Source organism: Typopeltis vanoorti, chromosome 2 (genome assembly GCF_054136105.1).
Source record: "Typopeltis vanoorti isolate ZY-2024b chromosome 2, IOZ_Tvanoo_1.0, whole genome shotgun sequence".
Lineage (NCBI taxonomy): Eukaryota > Metazoa > Arthropoda > Arachnida > Uropygi > Thelyphonidae > Typopeltis > Typopeltis vanoorti.
In genome coordinates this window covers 7,627,449-7,654,614 of record NC_143550.1, presented here as the reverse complement: position 1 = coordinate 7,654,614, position 27,166 = coordinate 7,627,449, and the positions used below count along the sequence as shown (strand labels likewise).

Sequence of the window (27,166 nt, the reverse complement as noted above, 5' to 3'; positions counted from 1 at the left end):
TTGTTAGTAGCAGGTGTTTATTGGATCGTAAAGGTCAACATCAACTAACTGTTGATAAAACATGCATTTATAGAATCAACAACTACCATAATAAATTTGGCTCTTTTTAAGTTAATGAGATAACCTTACTCACACAGCATGTGTATAGGATTTGCAGCCTCTTTCGTGGGTGATGTATATAGGGAAAAAGCATAAATATCATTAAATTAAAACAAGCAACACTTATAGCGCGCTATTCAGTCTTTCGTGCTCATAAAATAAAAGTGCTTTTTTCATTTTCATCCAGAAAACAAACTTCCCCTCTTCTTCGTGTGGCCATTCAATATACGTGCGTGTCCTTAATAAATATTTCAGTTTCTTATTGATGAGTTCTGGAGGCAAATGACTGAGTTTCACTAATACTAGTGCGTCCCTCTTCTTTTCGAAGAGACAGTACTGAGCGAGATGCATTTCCAGAATGCACCACTGGCTACGTAGAAAGTGTTCTGAGAGAATGAGGATCACTTTCCTGCTTTCGTCTATACATTCGATGATGTTCGTAGTTATTTCAACGCCTCCAATAAAATCTCTGTCGTGAATGCAAAGGCGCAAACCCATATCTGGGCCTTCCAGTCTGGGAACAAGGTTCTTCACCACCCACGGTCTGTCGGCAGCGTTGTAAGAAATAAAAGCATCATACTGGAAGTTGTTCGCCGTGCTGATCTCTCTAAATCGTCTCACCCTTAACCTAAATAGAAAGATAAAGTAACGGAAATACCAGCGGTAACGTACCCCTAAATATACAATTAAAATAAATAAAAGAACAACGCACATTATTGGCATTCCTAAGATAAGAACGAAATTAATGGGAATTTCAACACAAAAATCCACTGCGAGTTTAACTTTCATAATGGGAACTCCTTTCAAAGATTTCGGGAATTCACATAAATACGCTTCTTGATAGGACTGATTCTCCATCCAGGTTTTGAATTCGAGTAAGCTACAAGAGGAGCAGTTGAAAGGATTATATTCTAAATTCAATTCCTGAATACCGTTCAGGTCTTTAATCATGAAACTGTCCACACTACTGATCTGATTGTGCGCGAGATTTAAACTACTCAGATTGCGTAGTTGACTAAATAGACCATCATGCCACGTGGCGATTTTATTTCTTTCCAAGGAAAGATAATTTAATGGCAAATTATTCAAGAGGTGAGGAGAGAGATTTAGAATACTGTTGTGGTTTAAATAAAGTTTTCGAAGATTAAGAAGAATAGAAAAAGGATTGCTTTGAGAAACAGATGATAATTTGTTGTCATTAAGATTTAGCACTTCGAGAGTCTCCAGTCCGAGAAACGTGCCATTGGACAGCCACGTTATCAAGTTGTCGGATAAATCCAGGTCTCTCAGTTCGGAAAGCGGAATAAAAGCATCATCTGATATGTTTGACAGACTGCAGTTTTGCATACGCAACACTGTCAGCGTTGGGAAGTTTCGAAATGAATTTTGATTAACATATTTAATTGGCGTATTGCTCAATAAAAGGATAGAGCAATTTGATATGAAGTCGCTACGAACATAGTGAAAAGGATCCGTCGGTGAATTGTATGTTAGATCTAACTGATATAGCTCTGGAATCCTCATCACAGCTTCTGGAATGTTCGAAAGCTTATTTCCAGACAGATTCAAAATATTTAGTTTTCTTAATGTTGCAAAAGCTTTTGGATTTATACTATTTAAGTTACCTCTTGTGAATTCAATTTTAGTGGTTGCGTTATTAACAGGTAGAATGTCGTTTTCAATTTTGCTCCATCCCAGATTAGAAATCGAGAGGTTCTTGATCTGTAAACCAGATATCAGCTTGAACATATTTTGATCAACACCTTTGACTCTGTCATCAACATCCATAATTAATCTGGGTATATGTGCTTCCTTGATTTCGGGACTCCACATTTGTATTAACTGATTTAATCCTTTTTCAGCATTAGTTACGTCATCGTTTTTGAGAAACAGACCACCTAAAGAAATGGGAACAACTTCGATATCCCACCTGCATGTTGAGTGTTCCTCGTCAACCAGGGAGGATGTTGCTCTATCACGGGCTATTCCAGCAAGTGGATAATTAACTCTAAAACGAATATCAATATCCAAATTTTTAATTAAATATAAACTTTGTTCAGTCGCTGTGTTCCAGTCAAAGGTGTCATACCGTGTGAGGTTTACTTCTTTTTGTTGATTGTGCTTCTGTATTTTCACACTTTCAACGTGTAAACAGTAGTACAGGGATGCATTTATGGCTGGTTTCATCGCCTTATAACTAATAGTTAGATTAAAAAATTGTAATGAAGTTGGTATTTTATCGACTATGCCTCGCGACTGATAGAGAAGACTACATGTGACCTTTGTCTCCTTGCAAATACAGGATTCCACTTTAACTCTTTCTTCCTCGAAATGTCTTTCGCATGACTGGTCACTGGTGATAGCGCAAATCGTTAAATGTCCAGATATTATAATCAAGCAGACTACCTAAAAGGAAAAATTTAAAAAAAGGTGAAACATCGTTGCTATAATATAGTATAATCTTTCTATAATATCATTAATTTTCTCTTTTTTCTATAAAAACTCTAGATAATTTCAGTAATTACCATTTAAAAACAAGTTCATTTTCATATTAAAAAATATTTCATTAGAAAGACAATTTGCTGAAGTTAAATTCATGTCACAGATGAATATGAAATAATGAAACTCGTCATCTGAGCATTCCAACATTCAACGGCATTAACAAGATCAAGCATTTTTTTGTAAAACAGAAATGCAGTCGTGATTCATTGTGTTCTAGCAATAGTATCTAAACTACGGCATTTTCTTGGAACTAGCTAACAAGAATTTCTTGGAGCTAGCTAATAGTTTACATCATCATCATTATTACTGTTATTATTATTATTTAAATTAATTGGCATTTGCTACAATAAAGCTTCTGGAACTTTGAATAGAGTTTGTGTTTTGCCTCTTCACACTTCAAGTGTGAAGAGGCAAAATTTTGTTGCAAGGTAATTCTACGTGTCATGCTGAAGATAGAGATGTATAATTCGTCGAAATCGGACAGCACTGTAACACACACGCTACAGTTGCTCAGGGGGAGAAAGTCCAAACGTCACCGAAACATCGAAGGTCACTGATCACAATGTCCTGTAACAAGTGTACCAAGCCATTAAGCGACGAAGGAGACTGGCCGCATTGCTCCGGCTGTGATCGAAGACTACGTTACCAGAGCTCCGGGATCTTATAAATCACACAGAAAGCAAAGGGGTCTGCGAGACGTATCGAATGGCGCTGTCCACAATGCAGTGAGAAAATGAAGAACAAAGAACAGACACCAAGCAAAAGCAAAAGCAATGACACACAGCAAGGTATGCCCCTTCCTGATACTAAAATTACAGATAACTTAGACAACAACCACCGACATCACCTCAATTAACCGAAGCCCACAGAAAAAACAAAGAGAGAAACCACCACCAATCATCACTCGTTTTACTAGCAGAAATCTGGGAGACCGCATTCTAGTAGCTAGCATGAAAACAAAGCCGAAAATATCGATCCTAACTGACAAGAAACTCCCAACACCAACCTATATATCTGAACACTGGACTCCATACTCTAAACATCTTGTATACCAGGCAAGGAAAACAAAAACAGAGAGAAACTACAAGTTCCTGTGGACTAACAATTCACATATATTTATGAGACAGAATGAATACACTCGAGTTTATATAATTGCAAGAGAATGTGATCTACGCAGTTTATCAATATAATACCTTAACTCTCCCCATCCTTAAGAACAAGATTTAAAATTATTTTTAAAACCATATAATGGTGATCTCAAATCTAGGCGAACATATCCAGTCAGAAAATATAAATTTCAAAGTGTTTCACTCTTTGAAGAGATGGTCAGACAACATTTCTACCAATACGGACTTCACTGTCATACACACAAACATCAGAAGTATAAAGAAACACTGGCTTGCATTGATAACACTGCTCAACTACACCTTAGCAAACATAGATGTACTAATACTGACCGAAGTTGACATAAACGACACAGAAATTTATACACACAGCAATAATAGTTACCAGATCTACAACTTATGTAGACCAAACAAAAGAGGAGGTGGCATTGTGGCATTTATTATTATTATTATTATTATTATTATTCCTCATTTGTGAGCTTATCCTCAGATAAGCTCACAAATAAGCTTCGAGAATGAAAACTGAGAAAATACATCTCATCTCATCTAAGATAAAAAAAAATTAAAAATTAAAAAAAAATTAAATAAATAAATAATAATAATAATTATTATTATTATTACGGGCGACTGAAATAGTCATAACATGCAAACTGGCAGACCATTATTTCACAGTATTACAGTTATACACTGAACCAGAACCCATAAAACTCACTGAGACTACAAAACAGTATTACAGCATTCTAAACGAACCAATAGTAAACGTTGAAATCAGAAAAACAGACTGGACGCAGATAGCATATTTAGACTCTGCTGAAGCTGTATATAATAATCTTAAACTTGCATTTAACAAAATATATAACAAAGCATTTACAAAAATAAAAATACCCCCCCAAACGAAACAAAATCCATGGATAAGGCAACATATTAACAGACATACAAAGAAAAGACGCCCAATGGTAACAACTTAAGAACAATATCGCTTTAAAAGCTGAATACAAAAGAAAACGGAATCTTTTAACAACACAGATTAGAACGGCAAAAATAAACTATTACAGCAACAAATTCACAACAGCTCAGAATGACATAAAGGTAACCTGGCACCTGATTAATAAAATGCTGGACAATATACACAGAACCACTGCCTCAGAAACAATAAAACATAGCTTTGCCTGCGACCCCAAATCCCTCAAACAGTTGGCAAACAACTTTAATCAGCACTTCGTGAACTCTGTCCAAAAACTACAAGAAACCACCTTTCCTCACACAAACGAACCTTCTCCACTAGGTCCACGAGCAACCCAGTCGATGTGGTTCCCCATAGTAACAAAAGAAGAACTATCACTAGCAATTCAACAAATTAACCCTAATAAAGGACTGGGGGATAGACGGAATCAGACCAAAAGACATCATGAAACACTCAACCAACCTCCTTCCAGTTATACAAAAACCGTTAAATAAAATCTTCGAAACGGGACACATATCTGAAACACTAAAGACTGAATTAATCACGCCCATTCACAAACATGAAAAAAAACATTATAAGTAATTACAGATCCATCACCACTTTGTCTCTAATCAACCAAATCATGGAGTGCATCGTACATCACAAACTCTCCACATACGTTGAAAATTTTCAAATCATACCCAAAACACAATATGGCTTTCAAAAAAATAAAGGAACAGCAACGCTCCTGGAAGATTTCACAGGCCTAATAAACGCTGCATTGGATAAAAACAGAATAATATTTGTGGTATTCATTGACCTAACAAAAGCATTTGACACTAACAGACAAAACCTTGTTAACGAAACTGACGCATATCGGAATTGGAGGTCGTCTACTCCAGTGGTTTAATGCATACATGAAAAACAGAAAGCACACCACACGTATAGGATCAGCATACAGCAAAGAGGTACATGTAACCTGTGGAGTACCGCAAGGAGCTGTCCTATCTCCCATTCTATTTAACATATACACACACGACATAAGCCAACTCCCACTAAAAAGTGAAATCTTCCAGTACGCAAACGTCACCATAGTATCCATTCACAACAATGCAAATATCGCTTACACAAATATGCAATACGACATCAATCAAATCACTAACTGGTTAACCGAAAACGGCATATATATAAACCCTGGAAAAACAAAACTAATGATATTCCAAAAAAAAAACCCAAACCCTGCCCATAGAAACTAAATATCTCACTATCTGACATTTATCGTCCTATACACAAAGCGCAGAACCTATAACCACGACCATCACACAGGCAAAAACAACACGCTATCTCGGACTTCACTTCGATGCTGATCAAAGTTGGAATATCTATACAAACTACCAAGCTTAGGATAATAGCAAGCAAACTATACAGATTAAAAGACATTGCCCCAACCTACATAAAAATACTAATCTATAAAGCATTATGTGAAAACATTTTAAGATATGCAATCACATCATACGCATTCTGCGCAGACTACAGACTTAACAGGCTACAGTGGTTGCAAGATAAAATGGTAAAACTGATATTCTGGGAACAGCCCACTCTTATGCAGGAAGCACGGACACAACACAAAATATTTAATGTGAAACACTTATGCCACTACACAGTCATGTTAAAACATTACCTCAGCCAAACCTATAGAGTAACCAGAACAATATATCACATAACAAGACCACAGTCAACAAACTACATAACATATAAGTACAACAATCACCACGACAAAGCCACCCAAAATTTCTACGTGCCTGACATGATAAACAAACTGCCGTTCGACGACAGAAACCTAGGAACATACAGAGAGCTGAAACAGGCGCTATATGAATATTATAGTGAGAATGAAAATTAGAGCAATTCCTGTTTCTCTCTCTTCCCCCCCACAACCTATGACAACCCCCCCCCTCTCAAAACCCATCACTACAAGAACACAAAGAAACAAACACACCATGCCTAAATCCAACCCTACTTGCAAAAAAAAAAAAAGTTAAACTGTAATAGTAGTTGAAGTATTCCAAGCATGTACCAACAAACAGTAAAATCAACACCTGGCTTCCAAGCAATATAGAAACATAACCATGAAACCAGCGCCATATATCATCTATTATCTTCCTCAGATAAGCTCTGCTAAGCTTCGAGGAAGAAATCAGAAATGTCTCCCAAAGAAAGAATATAATACATTATACAGAAAAAAATTATTATTATTATTATTATTTAAAAAAAGTATTGACTTGCAAGTATCTGTTATTCATAATTGTAATGTGTTATAATTATTACTTTATCTATGTATGTAATTTATCTGAGACATAATAAAATGTTTAAACGTGAAAAAAAATTATTATTGTTATTATTGTATGTATGCATGTATGTATGAATTTATCTGAGATATAATAAAATTTAAAAAAAATTATATGTAATGTAAATGTCTATGGATATATACAGAATGTACTTGTATACAAAAAAAAAAGAAATTATCATTATTTAAAAATAATATGTTAGCAGTACGTGTAAATACCTGTATGCATATCAGTGTGCAAGTACGTATTGCAAATATTATATGTGAATAATAATAAAATTATTATTATTAAAAAATAAAAATAAAAATAAATAGAAAATTATTATTATTATTATTATTATTATTATTATTATTATTATTATTATTATTATTATTATTATTATTTCAGCCTTCCACAAGAGATATATATTAAGGCGGAAAACCTGTAAATCCTACGACTTACCTATTCGTGGGATTTTTTTCCAACTTTTTTCCTACTAACGGTTGCTTACCATTGACAAACATGGAGGTCAGCTATCTATTGTGAAGATGTTAAGATGAAATCCAGTATCTTGATGTCATCTTCACAAGTCTGTACCGACTGAGTGCTGGAGAAAAAAAATCGATCCGTACACTGAGTAATCATTACTCTGGTCAACCATACTCTTAATATTAATCCCCCCCTCTTCATATAGGACAGTTTCGGAATATTTACAACTCAACTTTTCCCTCTAATTAATTTCCATTTTTTTAAAATATTTATATAATATTATTAGCATTTTTTATATTTTACATACAGATAGTCATATAACAACAATAATGAGCATGTTCAACAGTACTAACTTACATAAAATCGTTATGGATAAGCAACCAACCACGGATCTTTTTATGTGATTCCACCCAAGGAAGGTTATAAACTTATGGTAAAGTAGCACCTATATCGTTTCTACACTCTTTTATACTCAGCTGCTCTCTGTCCCAATGCAGTAAGCCTATATTCAGTCCATTTCAAAAACGAGAGAAGAAAAAGTGTGACCCTCAAACTAACAATTCATCACTCTCACCTTCCATTCCATTAATGTGGCGCCTCCTATTTTGGAGGTTGACTACCATGATGTTACTCATGGTTAACTACGGGCGTAACGACATGTGGTGAGGTCCCTATCTCTTCTACATATTGCCCTAAGTATTCATGACTGTAGCCATGTGTGTTCACAGGACCCGTTTGCCTGTTCTGAGGAACGAAAAACCCGAGTTTCAGGTTGAAAAACCCTCTACCTCCTTTATCCAAGTGTGAGCAAACAAAGTTTGCGCCTGAAAGTATCTTCAGGACTGGGGTAAGGTGGTACAACACCAGGACTCACAAGTCTTTGCAAGGAGTGCCCTGGTGTTGTATCGCCTTACCCCAGTCCTGAAGATACTTTCAGGCGCAAACTTTGTTTGCTCACACTTGGATAAAGGATTAAACTAAATTTATTATAGTCTAACCAAGTGAAAAATAAACTTTCAACATCTTTCTCTAAATCCAGAGTAAAAATAAACTTTAAACACCCTCTACCTCCGTATGAGACCGGATAACTCATTTTTAGTCGAAAGAGACCAGATAAAGGTTCTTCACGTCATCGACGGGAATCGAGTCCAGGTCTTTCCGAACAAAGGATTTCGTCTATACCGACTGAGCTACGGAGGCTCTCACTCTCACCTTAATCCTCTCTAAATTAAAGGTAACACTCTAGATCCATAGCTGATCTCTTAGCTGGCACCAGCCATCATCGGACAAATACCATTGAATGGTTTCGACAAACTGCGATACTGCTGTTGACATTTTCAGAACATATGAACGAAACTTACTTTGAGACCTGTTCAGTAAATTGTTCTTTTTTGTATGCCTTCCACCCTCTGTAATCAAGTAGTCAGCTCTCTCTCTCTCTCTCTCTCTCTCTCTCTCTCTCTCACACACACACACGCACACACACACACACACACACACACACACACACACACACACACACACACACACACACACACACACACACACACACACACACACACACACACACACACACACACACACACACACACACACACACACACACACACACACACACACAGAATTAAAGAGAAAGACGAGTCCAAGAATTGACAAAATCAGACTAATACATTTTAAACAACTAAATCCTGTATTTCTGAAACTTGTGAACATGATGCTCAACACTAGCGCTATTCCCAACAAAATAAACGATAATTACACCTATTTAAAAACAAATAAAATGAAATGACATTCAGAATTACAGACCAATTACAGACCTGTAGCTAATTTGCCTGTCATCGCCAGCCTGGTTGGCCGAGTGGTTAGCATATCCACTCTCCAGCCAAAAGGCTGCGGGTTCGAATCCCGCCGTGGGCATGGATGTTTGTGATTGGCTGTGAAAATACTAGTGGTGGTGACCGGCCGTAGATGGCGTTGGTGTAGATGATGAAAGTAGAGCGGTTCATTGTAGTTGGATTGAGTGGTGGAGATGGAGAGTTGTGGAGTAGGTACCCTTCCTCGATGAGTCTTTGGACTCCCTGGAGAATGTCATGTAATAATAATAATAATAATAATAATCTCTGACTACAAAACTACTTACAGAAATATAATATCATCTCACAAAAGAAGCATGGTTTCCAGAAAACGAAAAACACACCCATATTATTAGAAGACATTACAAACGAGCTAAATAAAGCTCTTGATAAAAACAAATTTGCTATTCTCATACTTCTTGATCTTACCAAAGTTTTTGATACACTTGACCATGAAATACTACTCACCACAATATACTCAGTCGGAATAAGAGGGACATTACAGACCTGGTTTTGGAATTATCTCGCAGACAAAACACAAATAACAAAACAATGCACATATCGCAGTCAGGGAATACAGATACAGTACGCAGTCCAGCAAGGAGCAGTATTATCATCCACACTGTTCAACATATACAAAAATGACTTTGAAAACTTGGCCATAAAGTCAATATCAATATGCAGATTACAAAGCTCTAAGAACAGTACACACAGACATGAACACCGAACTCTCAACAGCACACTAGACCTAAACAATATAACTGGCTATTTCTGCCACAATTCAGTTATAGTTAACAACACCAAAACGCAAATGCTAATCATAAAGAACCTAAAGAACCATGCACACTACACCCTAACGATATGTAGTCACATATACTATTGCATTAACCATGGAAGCTCCCACTGTTCCGAAATCACACCGGTAACACACGCTAAATGGGAATGGATGTTTGTGATTGTCTGTGAAAGTGGTAGTCAGCGGTAGATGGCGTTGGTGTTAGGTGATGAAGGTTGGTGGAGTAGTGAGACTTAGGGTTGTAGAGTAGATGCCCTCCCTCAATGAGTCTTTGGACTTCCTGGAGGTGTAATGTAATAATAATAATAAATACTCCGGTTGATACATTGACAACCATCTTAGATTGACTACACATATAGAATACTTTCATGATAAACTACGCACTATTGCTGCCAAATTCTTCCAAGCAAAAGATATGATGCCAACCAACGTAAAAAAATATTCATATATCATGGAATTTGTAAAACAATACTAAGGTACGGTATAACTGTCTACCAAAGAACAGCAAACAGTCACTTATTTAATTTAGAAAAACTTCACTGAAGAATCAATCGTTTCAACGGTGCTTTGGAGACCCAGTACACAGGAAATAGCAGAACCCATAATGGCAAAACACAAAATCCTGAGTATAAAGAATTTAAGACGCTACGTACGTAGCGTCTTAGATTCTTTATACTCAGGATTTTGTGAACAGATGAACATATTGCAAAACAAGACCGAACACAATCCTCTACACCAGCGCTTCCCAAACTGTGGGTCGTGGCCCCCTTGGGGGCTATAGGTTTTGTTGAGGGGGGGGGGCCGTGAAATAATGAAAGCAAATTTAAAATGTTTTAAGACTAAGTAGATTTTTTTATTTTAAAAGAAACGTATTTAACTTTTATTATTTATTATTTCTTTTTTGTTATTTTTTATATTTTAATGCAAAAATTCACACATTGGTGTTGGTTCACAAACTTTGCTTCCTGCGTATTTCGGCGCTTAATGAATATTAGTAAATATTGCTTATTCATATGTTTAATTTCAAATCAGTGGTTAATTGTATTTACTTCGAATGCTCTCCAGGGAAGCTCCAAATCTTCCTGTCCCTTTGATCACGCGTTCGTAATCAGGGACTGTTGATATTGACTTTATATACATTTAAAAATTCGTTTTATATTATCACTGTCATCCGAGCTAGTTTTCTGTTACCAATAAAAGTTTCGCATATACTTCACACATGAAAAAAAGCTTAAACAAGTTCATGTGGGGAGATAGTAACTCCTTGCAGTGGTAAACAACGCGCCCTCCTTAACAACCACTATACTGCAGAGGCAATAAAAACAAGTACTTTTATTATGCCAGTGAATAAGGTATGAGGAGTCTGTGTAATATATTTCTCAACAAATAGTGCAATTAGAGACAACTGGGATAAAAACACACTAATTAATGAATCACATTCATACAGAAACTATGCTGTATAGACTGAAACAAAACCATATGTTGCATGGGCAAACACAGTATCTAACTAAAAACTATTGTTATTAATTACAATAACAATAGTTTGAGAAAAGTCACAAAAGTGAAAAATATTCCTGATCCGGGGATTCCCTTATTCAGGTAATATTCACTAATTTCATGTTATCAGTCTGTGGTGTGCCAGTATCGGTAAGCGGTGATATTATTTGATCTATTCTACGTTAAAAAATTTAACCCTGAGATGGATAAGTGGCTGATAAAAAATAAAAAAAAAATTCCCGCGAACAATCAGAAGAAGCAGAAACAGACTCAAAAAAAAAAAAAAAAGAGGACAGTATTTCATATTTTACCAGAACAGCCCGCATCGTCTTCAGAACCAAACGGTAAGAGGCAAAAAATGTAATAAATGCATTTGATTTTTGCATATAATATTCACTGTGTATGTTTTGTATTGAATATAAATACAATAAATATTATAATAATATATCTCTCTATTACGATTTTTTTTCGAGGGGGGCCGTGAAATATTTTAATTTTTGCAAAAATTTCTGGATGTCAGGGGGCCCCTGACATCCAGAAGTTTGGGAAGCACTGCTCTACACAACCAGGTGTTGTAATAATTTGTATGCAGCCGCCGAGTGACGGAGCGTCTTATACTCACATTACTCAACATCTTCCGTATAATGTAAAACATCGGAACAGTTAAAGAACATTAAAAGCAGACCTATGGAAATTGTATCAGCACACTTAAAACTGCAACAATTCCCACATAAAACATAGTAACCACAGTAGCAAATGCTAACAAAAAAGAAAGAGAGAAAGTTTAGTTAATCAATAATCCCACTGGCTTCAGAAAAGTTAACGCTGGATTTGAAATCAGTGGATTACTTTGCCTCATCATCCTCTTACTGAAAAATATATAAATAAAAAATATATTTATTTTCATAGATATATCATTTCCGTTCCTTACATCATTATTACCCTATTATGCATGTAATCTATGCCCATATTGTTACATCCTGAATGAAACATTTATGAAAGGAATTTATTCATTCAGGACGTTACAAGTCTAAAGCAATAGACAAGAAAAACAGCTTGTACTCGAGTAGAATGGATGAAATGTCTGCTGTAAATAATGTTAGAATATTACCTCTTTATGTAGAATTACAGACCTTACCCCCCCCCCCGAAATTCATGTAGACAATTCGTATAAAGAATAATTCTTATAAGGTATTTTGTATAATAGAAGGGAGAATAAAAAGAGTTTGCACCCCTCCCTCGCGCTCAGTTGTTCCAGTTTTTTCGTTCCCTCCCGCGGACCGGCAGATCTCGAATGGATTCGAGACGTTAGTCCGATGTCGGACCTCGATGATCGAAGTTTCGGACGGCACTAAGCGCAAGGTATCGCCATGTGCTTCCCACGCTCTTTCGCTGGAGATTTCGTCTAGATGAATCATGGACGTATCCCACGTTCCTACGGCAGAACGCCAGGAAGCATCGAAAGCAGAACCAGAATGTCGTGGACATAATGCCAGGAGCAGAGCAGATGTTTGAAAGGACGACCAGCTAAATTCCCACCACGTAGAAGCAAGCGTGTGGAATTCACGTGTCGTGCCAGGACAAAGAAAGTAGAACCAGACCGATCTGAAGATCCTATCGCGGACATGGTAATGTAGTGATTTTGATATTTGTTCCCCGTTAGATAAGAAGAGGAAGTTCATAAAGTAATAATCAAGTGTGGTCTGAATTAGAGAACTTTAAGTATTTGTTCAATAGCAGATAGTTTCCTTTAGACCGGAAATGAATTGTAACTAATTAAATTGTAACTAATCTTCTAAGCAGAATAGTAGTTGGATCTAATTGGTGTATAATATGTGTGTTTAATGACAACTTAAAAGAAAGTGTTTATTTTCATGTGTTAGAATGTCAGTTGGTTTCACATAGTTTGATAAAATATAGCATTGACTTAGTTGAATGTGAGATATGATTAGCTGTAAATGATTTAAGATTCCCAATAAATACGATGTTTCTTGTATATCTGTGTGTTGCCTATAATATGAACCAAAACTAAAACTCATAAAATCTGAACCATAGCGGGCGAAAGAGAAAAGATAGTATAATATGTTGTGATAGAGGTCACGACTGCAAACAAGGATTATATAACTTAGCAGGGTGTTTAGTTTAATGAGTGAGGGTACTAAATTGTTCACAAATGTGCTTTTAAAGTCTGGAAAAGTTCCCCTGAATAAGAGTCTTCTATTATAGGAATATTGGCTGGCGCAGCGGAAAAAATAAATTTTGCCAAGATCCGAAAAGGAACTGCCCCAGAAAGCTCGATCAAAGGATTCTTTCTTTGTTAAGGATTAATCTTTACTAACTGGAATAAGCATGTGTACAATCTAAAGATCGGCCAGAGTAGTTTAGTTTGCCTCCCATATAGAGTAAGAACATAGGTAGTGATAGAGATTTAAGTCAGTGAGATAGGAAGAACTCTAATAGTAATTATAGAGAGGCAAGCTTATAATTAAAGTAAACGAGATTTAAGGAAAATTTAACGACATAACAATATATGTACTGGTGTACATATGTGCGCATGCGTACATTACAAATAGTACGTATGCATGAACATTAAAAATTTTGATGTATCATCCGGTTAATATTAATTATTATCAAACCTCAATGGAGTTAAAATCTTATCATATTATTTATCAAAAATTAATGTGCTCAGTAATTTGTATACTGAGTTTTTGTAGTAACAAAAATGGAAAATAACAATGACCTTAATTGTATATATGTAAAAACGGTGTATAATAATAAATTATGTTATTGATATGGAAAAAATATGTATATTTATATTCATAAAAAGAAATTAATGTGCTCAACACTGTGTACGGAATTTTTATACCGAATAGAAAAAATGTATTGATTGTACTGAATTATTATTATTTACTGTGACCTAAACAGAAAATAAGGTGTGTTAATTGTACATACTCAGTATGATCATATTTTGTCAAACTTTGAAAAAAAAATTAAACTTTAACATGCAATCATAGTTCTTTGTGTAACTGCAAACTACAATAGTAGATTATTATTGTCGTATTTTCATCGCTAATTACACATGAATTATTCTGTTATATCAATTGAATATTACGCATATTGCAATGATATTAATTGGAATCTGTATATGTACTGTATGTAATTTATGAGACATAATAAACTGTTAATTTTTAAAAAAACATACATTATTATTATTATTATTATTATTATTATTATTATTAAACCAAACCTCAGAGACATTACACTATCATGCTAAAATACTACTTTTCCAGAAAATATCGAAAAAGTAACAGTTCCATATCAAATCAGACCTCAACTTATAATATACATTACAGTAATTATAATAATGCATATAGAAGAGCAATCCGTCAATTCTGTATACCAGATTTATTAAATAAGCTTCCGTACAACATAAAGAGCCTAACTTCATAGGCTGTCCTAAAGAGAGCTTAGTCCTTATACTCAATACCCAGCATTAACGATGCCTGATACAAAAGTAGCCACATACAAAAAAAAAAAAAAAAAAAAATATTAGTACTCGAATGGGACATGAAACATCTTCATATAAGCCAAACATTGGCTTCGAAAGATGTGAATAAAATAAACATTTAATATACTGATAAGGTTATTGTACTTACTATATGTATATGAAACGTATAGGTATTACCTGAATGGACTTGTTGTTCCATTCGGGGGATCTCGTACTTAGGTCGCAAAGTTTATAGCGATGGCGATCTTTGGCCATTCTTCTCCATTTGTTTCCTGTCACTTTGTTAAGAGGATCTTCCCGTCTAGTTGGAGGTCTTCCGGGTTTTCTCTTGGTTGATCTTGGATGCCAGTTTGTGACACGGTAGGTCCACCTGTTGTTGAGTCTTGCAATATGCCTGCCCACTGTGCCTTGTTGTCCTATATGGTTTTCGCTACTTCTTTTACACCGGTTAATATTCTGAAAGTTGTTTTTATGGTGTGGTCTTTTTAACTTAACCCTAAGATTCTTCTTTCCATAATATGCTGGATGGTTTGAAGACTAAGTTCTTCTTTTTGTGTGTGGTGCTCCAGGTTTCGGGGGCGTAGGTTAAAGATAGGAGAACAAAGTGGTTGAACATGCGAGCTCTTATTTCAATATTTAGCTTGGGATCTGTGACTATGGATTTGATACGGTTAAACGAAGTCCGTGCAGATCTTTTTCTTTTAGATATTTCTTCAGAAATATCGTTGTTTATGTTTATAGTTTGTCTAAGGTATGTGTAGGATTCTACACTTTCTATGGTGAAATCATTTAGTTGAATAGTGTGGGTCTAGCAGTATTTATTTCTCATCCATTTGGTTTGGTTTTGTCAGGGTGAATTTTTAGTCCTTTTATTATTATTATTATTATTATTATTATTATTATTATTATTATTATTATTATTATTACAGGCATATGCACTTAACGAAGCATTGTTTCAAGTTGAGGAGGGTCTTCAGCTATAAGTATTATGTCGTCTGTAAACATTAGTATTTGGAGCAGCTCTTCATCGAGGTTTATGCCACCTTTTAAGTCATTTTTTTAAGTGCTTTCCAGAATACACGTAAAAAGGTTTGGTAATATGCCATCTCCTTGTCGCATACCTCGGTTTATGGTGATAGTTATACGGTCGTCGAATAAGGTTATTTGCGTAGAGCTACCAGTGTTAATTTCTTTGATTAGATTGATGCAGACTGGATCGATGTCTTGTTCTAGTAGTGCCTGTAAAACTGCATTGTGTTCTGTGGTGTCGAAGGCTTTTGAATTCGGCGATGAATTCAATTTTGAATTCATCGCCGAATATTGAGAGTATGAGTCTATAATAATTCTATGAGAATATGATTCTATAATAATAATCTATATAATTCTATAAAAACATACTCTGTTCTTATAGAATTATAAGAACAGAGTATGTTACTGCTACGGTAACATACTCTGTTCTTATAAACTTATTAAGCTTAATATACTGATATGTTAACCTAGCATGTAAATATTCCGATATTAAGCATATTAATATACTTTTATGTAATTATTTGTATTTAATAAATGTATGTGGCAGAACAAACATGTAGTTTATTTTTTCTTTCATTTAAATCCTAATGAAACTTTACCACTGCTCATATGAATTACAATATAATGAAACCGAAGACATGTATAACTTAAGAAACAACTTTGCCAATCGTCTGGTAGGAAATTTCTCTTATTAATTTGTTCATAAATCACAGTAAAGAAAATATGAGGTGATTGGAATGCTTATATTATATTAAAGCAGAGGTGTCCAAACCTACTAGTTTCAAGGCGCCCTTCGCGTCTCAGTAATTTTCCACGGTGTCCTTAGGCCGAAATAAATACCTGATAGTTCCGTTTATTAAGTAGTTAGGTTCAAACAACTTTACTAAGTATTTATGTCCTAAACACTCAGTATCAGTTTTAAAAAAGTAATGCACTGTTTTCCATAAATTAAGGAACGAGGAACTCATTAAAGGGAAAAAGAGAAAAAAACATGAGTCAGATAGATTATTTAAAAAGTGACACCGCCTGGTTATCGTATACAAATGAGTGGCGCTGTCACCGACACCGATATATGCAAATGAGCCAGAGCATAAAAGCTGGCGTTTAATAGTAGTTTTCCATTTCAGATGTGAAGTGAGAACAAGACATATCATGACAGCAAAATTCTTGGATATGGATGCAAAGCATCACTTAACCGATGGATTCAGGTTGAGGGCCATTGCACGACTACGGACAAGCCAAAGTAAGATGGAGATAACTGTCTGAAGGACGGTTGAATGTGAGTAGTTCCATGGTTCACAGACTATTGAACAACATTCCGGAGTTACAATGAAGAAACGCCACAAGATACAATCGCAGTGAGCGACCGATATCTGCTCGCCGAAACAGGAGTGCTATCCTGAAACAGCTCGCTTTGGCTTCGGAAATATTGGTATCTGATGGCAATGTGCGCAGAAGGCTTCACAAATGTGGTCTGTATGCTAGGCGACCCGTAGTCTGCGTGCCCCCTATTCCTCACGCACAGGAGAGAACATTTGAAGTGGGCCATGCTCCACGTCAACCGGACAAAAGACCAATAGGGATCGGTATTACTGACAGAGGAGTCCCGATTTGCTCAATAAAAGCGATATTAGGCGTGCTCTGAGCTAGAGAGAACTAGGGACACGTTATGATCCCTCTAATATCCGTGAGGGTAGTGTAATGGTTTAGGGACGTACCTTGTTGGGTGATCGCACTCACCTGTATGTGCTTCCTAGCGGAAACATGAATGCTACAACTTATAGACAAAGTTCTGGAGTGCATGTTCGTCCGCATGCGAGTGCAACGGAGGAGACATTTATCCTACAAAACAATAATGCTCCTCCTCATCGAGCAAAAAATCATGAACCAGTATCTTCAGTTAGAGACGATCGTACGTATGGACTGGTCAGCTAGGTTCTCTGCCCTTAATTCTATTGAGCATGCCTGAGATGCTCTAGGTAGAAGTGTTGCTGCTCTAAACTCCCCCTCTCCTAAAACCTGCAGGAGCGCTTTGCAAGGGCAAGAATTGCTATTACCAACTGAGCTGCTGGACACTTCATAAACAGTATGAAACATCGCTGCGAGGAGTGAGCACATTCCTTACTGAGGGACTTTGACAATCTCATTTTGACACGTCTTGTTTTTTTAGCAGTCTGCATTTACTCATTTGTTACTCAATTATACTATTCATTTGCAATTTTTGTGGGTGTTTCTTTCACATCTAATATGATGTGCTTTTTACCAAATTGAATAAAAATTCTACATGCAGTTTTTAAGTTATTCTTATTTTTCTCTTTGTTCCTTAATTAATGGAAACCAGTGTACATAATAATAATAGTTCGCTGTGGTGCCACGGTGCTGCTTAACACAGTTTGGAAACCACTATATTAAAGTAATGTGTAAGAAGTTGTTAGCGGGAAGTGTGTGTGTGTGTGTGTGTTCAATTATAAGAACTCGCGTTTTATTAACTGTTAATTAAATATTTAATTCAGAAATTAATTAATATATATCCACTTTACTTACATAAGTAAGATAGTGTCAAGGAAGCATATTCTTCTTCTTCTACTACGCGTTATTCCCGCTTCCCATGCAGTGTCCGCGTGTTACTTTAGATGCGACTTCTTGTTAGTACTACTCCCAACCGACCCGTCGCCTGGTCTGCCGCTGGGGGGGGGGGGATATATTTTTGACTGTAGAGGCGTATGTTCATAGGGCCGGTTTGCCTGTTTGCGGGATGAAAAACGCCAGATAAACTGGCGGAAAAAACCCTACTGACCGCGCCCAAGACCGGCTAACTTGACTATGCCTGAGGAAGATCCTCAAATTCCTCACGTCTACAACGGGAATCGAACCTGGGACACTCCTTCCCCAGGCATGGTTGCGAAGCGCAAAGCCACTAGGCTAACTGCGCGGTCTATCAAGGAAGCATATTAACAATTTACAATGAAAGCAAATGAGACCGCACATTTTGTATTCATATTAATTTTCAGATAATTAATCATATACACCAAAATAAATAAAGCTCGAAAAATACGAAAAGCTGGTATTTTACACGCACAAAATGTATTCAGAACCAACCAACAAATTACGTTTATGGAATCCGTATATACTGCAGCACTAAACGCAAAATTCATATTATAATACTCGATGCTGCATTATTGCGTTTCCTTGAGAAAGCAAGATACACTTATCTCCAAATGGCTCTACCTTTCAATGACAAGGAGTTGTCTCTTATCTATTAAAACTCACGTGTATGTCTTAAGTGGTTTCAAAAACAGAGAGGAAATCCTGAAAGGAAATGTTCCTCCTTACCACCACTTTTGAGGAAACAAAAAAATTCCAGTATAGTGATTTATCATTCGTTTCTTTTCGTTTGCATAATTGAGTTATCAACGTTTTATTATTATTATTATTATTATTATTCCATCTAACATAAAAAAAAACTCCTATATCACGGTATCTGCGAACCCCTACTCAGATACGGAATAACAGTCTATGCAAATACATCAAACAGCCTCCTAACAAAATTAGAAATATTACTCAGGAAAATGGTGTCGACAGTGATTTGAACACCTTCCACGCAATAGCCAATATCCGACCAGCACATGGCGACACACAGAATCCTGAGCATTAAAAACCTGAAACACTACATAACATTAACAAGGAATTACTTTAACATCACCTATCGAAACAACAGAGGCACATATCGTATAACAGGACCTACAACAACTCTCTACATCCCCACACCCTTCAACAACTCATACGGTTCTTTTGTGAGATCACATCAGATACCCACGCAACTCAACAACCTACCAAGAAATTTAAAACACGTAGATAACTACAGAATATTAAAAAACAAAATCTGGAAAATATACCAACAAAGTTAATATACCATTAATACTAATATACACATCACAAATCGCCCAGCATCCAATGCCTGCATCCCATTCATAAACAGTAGCAACAACATAAACAGTGAAGGCAAAATCCCAATCTCTTCATAAAAGCTTCGAAGTAGGTGGGATTAAAATGCCTCACTCATCTACACGTAATCCTTATAATCAAAGAATGCAGATTATGTAACAAAACAGTCAGTAAAGTGTATAACAATAATGAAGATACTAATATTAAAATAAAATGTGTATATGTAAATAGACTGTATAATAATAAGCTATGATATTGATATTGAAAAAAAAATACGTGCATTTATATTTAAAAATATCACTGTCCTCTGCATTTGTACTGAATAGAAAATGTAATAATATACTTTATTGTATATATGTAAATACTCTGTAAGATGATAAATAAAATTATGTTATTACAGTTTTAAAAAAAAATTGTAGAATCCATCATGCCTAAACTAACACATTTTTAAGAATGTAGATAATTGACATGATTTTAATATTAGTCAGAAGTGAAGCGTGATGATTTAAGACTGGATCTCAGTTTAAAGAAAACAATCTGCACTTCTTTTCCTTGATTCCTTCTATTGTTAACTTTATGTCTTTACTCTGATATTTTTGTTAATTTTCCTAAGAACTTTAACAAAAAAAGACCCGATCTGAATTGAATATCTCATAAATAAAAAATAAATAAAAGGGGAAATTTGGTTATTTCCTAATTTGTTAGGAAATAAATTACGCCAAGATGACAATTTATGATTTTCAAGAAATAAAATTCATTTGAAAATGAAAAAAAATTTTTTTTTTTTCAAAAATGAATTAAATTACTTTAAAAACAAACTTCGTCACTCATTTAGAAACGAATATCTTGAAATAATTTTACGTATCCGTGTACATACCATGTAAAACAAATAAATAAGCAATTAAATAAGGGACTGCATGCACAATACTAATAGCTAAAGAATGAAGTACAGGGAAATTCCTGTTTATTTGCACTAATATGATTCATTAATGATGATGCAACTAAGGATTCATGGCCCATTAGTAATCTTCGCTATCATCCAACTTCACTACTGAAGTGAAACTTCCCACCTTCTAGGAACCTAACCATTGCTATATTCAGGAAAGGGCTGTATGTGCCACTTTCATATTTACCATGTATTAATATTAGTAGGTCATCCAAGAATTTGATTATTTGGTGAATAAAGGTCTGAAATGCACTTGATAAAATACTTTTATTACAAGGTTCTGTACGCAGATTTCTTTAAATTGATATCTTATTCTTCTTCCTTTCACGGTATAAGACCTAATGGCTTGTTCTGCCCTCACATCGTCTCTTTAAGGGTCTTTTCTCTGCTGCTGTTTTTTTATATTGGTTTATATTTTAATATTCTTGAGAGATAAACGTTCACATTTTGTTCAAATGTCGATTCCATTTGTTTCTATAATCATCGTTCGTAAAGTTGACTCTTGGCATATTTCTTTTAAAATTTCTGTGTTTCTATTTCATTTAGTTTGCTGTATCTTGCTGATGTCATTCCCTGTTGGGTAATTTTTTCATCGTCCATGTTTCACTTCCATATAATCTAACTGGTTTAGCAAAATCATCAAATATTCTTAATCGTGCATTTCTTTGTATTAAATTTGGTTTAAAGATGTCATTCATCACATCTATGATTTGGTGAATATATCAGTTTTATGTTTTGAATCTGCTTCTTCAAAGTAGCTTATATTACAACCAAGATAATTAAAATTATAAACTTGTTCAATTGGTTTGTTCTTTAGAATAATATTTCTTCTCACTGGTTCCCTTCATTTTAAATACCATATATATATATATATATATATATATATATATATATATATATATATATATATATATATATATATATATATATATATATATATATATATATATATATATATATATATATATATATATATATATTTTATTTATTTATTTTTTTTTTAGAATATATTCTCATGCCATATTTGGTAATAATCGTTACCAAACGATTGTTACCAAATTGTTACAAAACGATTGGATATATCGAAGTTGTATGGGCTAACTCTAGTCCATTTTCGGTATTAGCAATTAAGATTTAATCATCTACATATAATAAGAAATGTACATTCCCATCTTCCGCTTCTATTTATTTTTCTCCATTCTGCAGAGGTGTCGTTGGTTTTCACGGTGGTAGCATTATTTTCATAGATATTGCCGACTGCTTTTATTAATTGTGGAGATCTCAATTTTAAGTAATATTCCTTCTTTTACTAGATAATAAGGTTTTTCATAATCGCTGAACAGAAGACGAGTATGTAGGATTAATTCTGTTTGTTTTACGATAAAATGTTTTTAAGTCAAGCCTGAATCAATACTTAAGCGATCCATTCTAAATTCATTTTGTTCTATTACTAAATGTTTTTTTTTTCTTCTATTTATTGGAATTTTTTCCACTTGGTTATACTAAAAATTAAAGATTCCAAGAAATTATATACTTGGTTTAATCCTTTATCCAACTTAATCATTTATCCCGTAAGGATATGTATTTTGCATTATGGGATACTAAGGCAAGTGATGTAAAGTCATAAGCTTCTATATACGAGCTGTCCCAGTCCTGAAAATAGCTCAGGTTCAAACTTGTTTGCTCACACTTTGATAAAGGATTAAACTAGGTATATAATTTCTCGGTATTTTTTTCTATTTAGTTGTTTATTTTCTTTTCGATATTGTATATATTTTGTATCCGGAATTCAAAGTACTTATTCCTCTATAATTTGATATTTTCATTTTTAATAATTCCCCTTGAAAATAGGCAAAAAATAAATTATTTCTTCAAGTCGTCTAGAATTGTTCCTGATTACAAAATTTTATTTAATGGTTTAACAGTCTATTGTGCACTTTCAATTATTCACCCATTGAATTAGTTCCATATTTACTCCATCATTTCCAGGTGTCTTTTTTTTTTTTTTTTTCATTTTCTTTAAAATTTCAGCTAATTCATCTGATGTTGTGGTTTCTAATTTGTTACTTATTACGATAGGATTACTGAAATCGTAGATTTTCCATAAATTTTCTTAATAATTATTGCATTCTTCTTTACTTGTGATATTATTAACAAGAGATACTTCCAGGAACTCATCGAAGGAGACCACATACTACACACACGCCGACCATCATTCTTATTCTTGAATACATTCACACTGTTTGTACACACAACATCCAATGGCAATCCATTCCACTCACGCACCAACTGATGAGAGGAAAATTTAGCCCTCACCCCTTCTTAGAGGTATTCATTCTCAGCTTCTAAGCATGTCCTTTTGTCCTTTCCCCACCCTCCATAAAATAAAAAATTCCATCAATTGAAATCATGTATGCCCTTTCAGAAGTTTGTAATTGTAAGTCTCAATTATATCATCCGTCTTTCTCTTGTTTGCTAGTGTCTACAGTCTAAAAATTCTCACTCTGTATTCAAAAATCCTGACATCATTTTAACACTCTCCTTTGTAATTTCTCCACTGTATCAGAATCACAATGGAAATCAGAAGACCAAACCTGCGCACAGTAGTCAAAGTGAGGTCTTATCAAAGCCTTGTAAAGATGCAAAATGACATCATTTTCTTTACATGCAAAAGTTCGTTTTAGTATTGCAATTATCTTTTGAGTTGTATTTGCAATCTTTGCTGCATGGCCCCTGAACTTCAACTTGCTATCTATTAACACTCCAAGATCCCTAGCCTCATCAGTTTCTTCTAGCATAATCCCACCAATATAATACGACATTGGATATTTAATCACGCCAAAGTGCATGACTTTGCATTTACTGACATTGAACTGACATCCATATTCCAATGCCTACAATTCCAGCCTATTTAAAATCATTCTACAAGTACTGCATATCAGCAGCATTCCTGATTACCCTACCTATCTTTGCATCATCAGCAAATAGCTGTATATCACATGTCAAATCCTTCCCAATATCATTAATGTACAGACTGAATAACAGTGGACTAAGAATTGATTCTTGTGGTACACAACTAGTTACCTTAAATCTTGCAGACTCACATATACGACTTTTTGATAACTGTCAGTCAACCATCCTCTTTATGTCAGTCAACCGTCCAATTTATGCAACAGCCTTCCACCCATGCCGTATTCTGTCAAAAGCCTTAGCAAAATCCAAAAGTATCGTGGTGTATCCATTCCTCTTGTATAGTTCAATGGTAACATTATTATAGAATGTGAGAAAGTTGCTAAAACATGACCTTCCTTTAGTAAACCCATGCTGTTCATTGCAAAGTAAAGATTTACTGTCAACCCATTTCTAAATGCGAGCCCTGACCATTTTTTTGTAAAATCTTTGCACCACTCCTGAGATACTAACTGATCGATAGTTGGATGAATCGGTCTTTGCACCATCCTTGTGCAATGAGATTACCATACATTCTTTTCATTCCTGCGGAATCTTCCCTGTTCTGAGATTCAAATTATATCGCCTGGTCAAAGGAATAGCCAGTTCATCTGAATACTTGTAGCACCCGTACCGATATCCCTTTAGTCCCTATTGCTGAACTGTTATTCAGTTTGTGCAACAGCCCTATAACTCCTCTTCATACACCTGAGTTTCTTCATTCAGTGAAGAGATAGTAGCGAACTCAATGTTACATACACCAGGTTTATAGCTTTGAGCAAAATGGGCACTCATTAGTTGAAGAGAAGTAATATCTATATTAATTTGTTCTTTACTTTCTTTATTCATGTAATTCAAGATTTTATATGTCGATGATTGGGTTCTTTTTAACTCTGTTTCTAGTTCTTTTACATAACTATTCCAGTCTTCTCGATATAAGATTCTAATTGCCATATTATCTATGGCATTCTTTCTTTTGAATTTAGTTCATTTTCAACTGAATCAGAAGATAACCATTTTTGTAAGCTTTATTTTTCTATTTTTCTCTATATATTTGTTCCAGTTTCTGGTGTTCCTTTTCCATTTTTACCCTGGGCTCTGGTTGACTGCTTTCTTTATTATGTTACATATATTCTTCCACTCTTGTCAGTATCTTCATTTACCTATATGTCTAGTAAATTATCTTCTAATTTTTATGATACACGTTTCTAATATTTTTCTTTCAGTAACAATTTCATTTTAGACATATTTTCTATTGCTTTTTTTTAATCAGTTTTCATCTTCAGTCATTTTGGAGGTATTGATATGTTTTCCAATATTTCATAATCATTGTATCTAAATATAAACTTATGTAAACTCTGATATCTGTTATTAGTCTGATTATTTTTTTTATTGCCTATTATGTCATCAATTACAGATTTAAGCCTCTTGTTTCCCATGCTTGTAAAAGGAATTTGATATTTTCAAATTACTGAATAGGGCAAAATCAATTAATCTTAGTCCATTCGCATTTTGGTGTGCCCCCTCCTATTGGTGTCTTTTATTGATTTATTACTAATTCGTGCATTTAGATGACCTAATATAAGTAAGTAGTCGTTTTTGTTTTGTTGTGAATTATTTCATGAAATTGTCAATAAAATTTTCCTGAATTATTTTCTTTAGTGATAAACAAACACGGAATATTTTCATGTTTGCTCTTTGTATTATTAATCTTATAACTAATTATTTTATCCTTCCAATCTTTAGATATCATTAGTGCGAGTCCAGCTTTTGCTCTTTCAGATTTCTTTACTCCACTGTATAGTTCAATATAATCATTTAGTTGTTTAATCTTTTTTTTTTCTTTTGTCTTTCTTGTTTCTGTTATGAGAGCCATTTTTATAGCATACGGTTTTAGTATTTTCTCTAATTTTTCATCTTTATGTACTATTTCTCTAACGTTCTATGCTGCAATTTCGATGTTTTGGTTGTATCTTTTTTGTTTCCTTGTTCGTTCGTTTGTGTATCTTCTCCTTTTTCCCGTTCAGGATTCGTTTCTAATTTGTCTGTCCGGTTTCTACTTGTGTGAGATTTACGAGTAATAGATGAGTCCTCTGATTTGGTTGCCAGCTATAAGAGAGCAAGTCTGATTTCAGCAGCGGTGCCTGTTACCCTCACACACAGCATCTGTTATATTTAGCATTTTCGATAAAGTTATCTACTAATTCTGCAATGGCATTTACTAATAAAATATCAACTAGCAGCGAATATACAGTGCGACGAAGTCTACCAAAATAATTTATATAAATAGGTACGTCGCCCTTCTTTTTGTGTAACAATTATCTGCCGGTGGTGAGGTATAGTAAATACCGTAAATTTCAATATTTACAGTAAATATACTGTAAATGTTGAAAAATATTATATACTGCACATATCTTTTAAAAATATATATAGAGAGAAATGCATACTAAATTTACAGACATTTGAGGTGTTCTAAATTAAAGAACAAATTTTTAAAAATATGATACTCACTAAAGTGACTGTTATTCCAAGCCTGCTGCAAGAAACCATTCTGAGGTTCCTACTTGATAAAAAAAAAGTGAAATCCAGTATCTATGTTTCAAACAAATAGCAACAAGTCACAATAGAAAGGTTCTCGCTCTTGTCTTGAAGTAGGGTTGTCTGAGACAACCCTAGCGCAATCCAACATTAGGCAGCCGTGGTGATGGTTCCTCTCATATATAAACGGCGCATCAATCATCCTTGATTCAAGAAGATATAGGTCGCGATGCATGTCTATTCCTAGGTTCCGTCATCGTTTTTGCCTACGAAAGAACAACTCAGTGGAATGAAGTTGTTCGTCATAGTGCTACGTTATGACACACATATAAAATTTCAGCCAAACTATACAAAACAGTGAGGCAATAATAAAAGAAAATAAATAAATAAAAATAAAATTATCAGCTGTCGCAAGTATCTTAGTAAAGAGGCCTGTTCTACTTACCAGATTAGCAGAATTAAAAGAAAATATAGACCTATTTCCCCAAATTAAAAACATGCACAAATATAATTTTCTTATATTAAAACATTAAGCTAATAAACTTCGTCCATTAATCCCAGTAATAAATGCAAAACTCTTTCTTATGTTTCGGAATGTTTGATAGCCTGCCAAAATGTAAA

At 34.6% G+C, this 27,166-nt stretch overlaps 1 protein-coding gene across 1 annotated transcript; it reads right to left on the bottom strand.

Moving 5' to 3' along the window:
• Positions 1-27,106, bottom strand: LOC150108804 (uncharacterized). The gene is made up of 3 exons (XM_090403366.1): positions 26,991-27,106; positions 26,519-26,811; positions 1-2,505 (listed from the first exon to the last, which is right to left on the bottom strand). The coding sequence occupies exons 2-3, from the start codon at positions 26,555-26,557 to the stop codon at positions 223-225; spliced, it is 2,322 nt and encodes a 773-aa protein (XP_090259492.1). The 5' UTR covers positions 26,558-26,811; positions 26,991-27,106; the 3' UTR covers positions 1-222.
• Between the last annotated feature and the right edge of the window lie 60 nt (positions 27,107-27,166).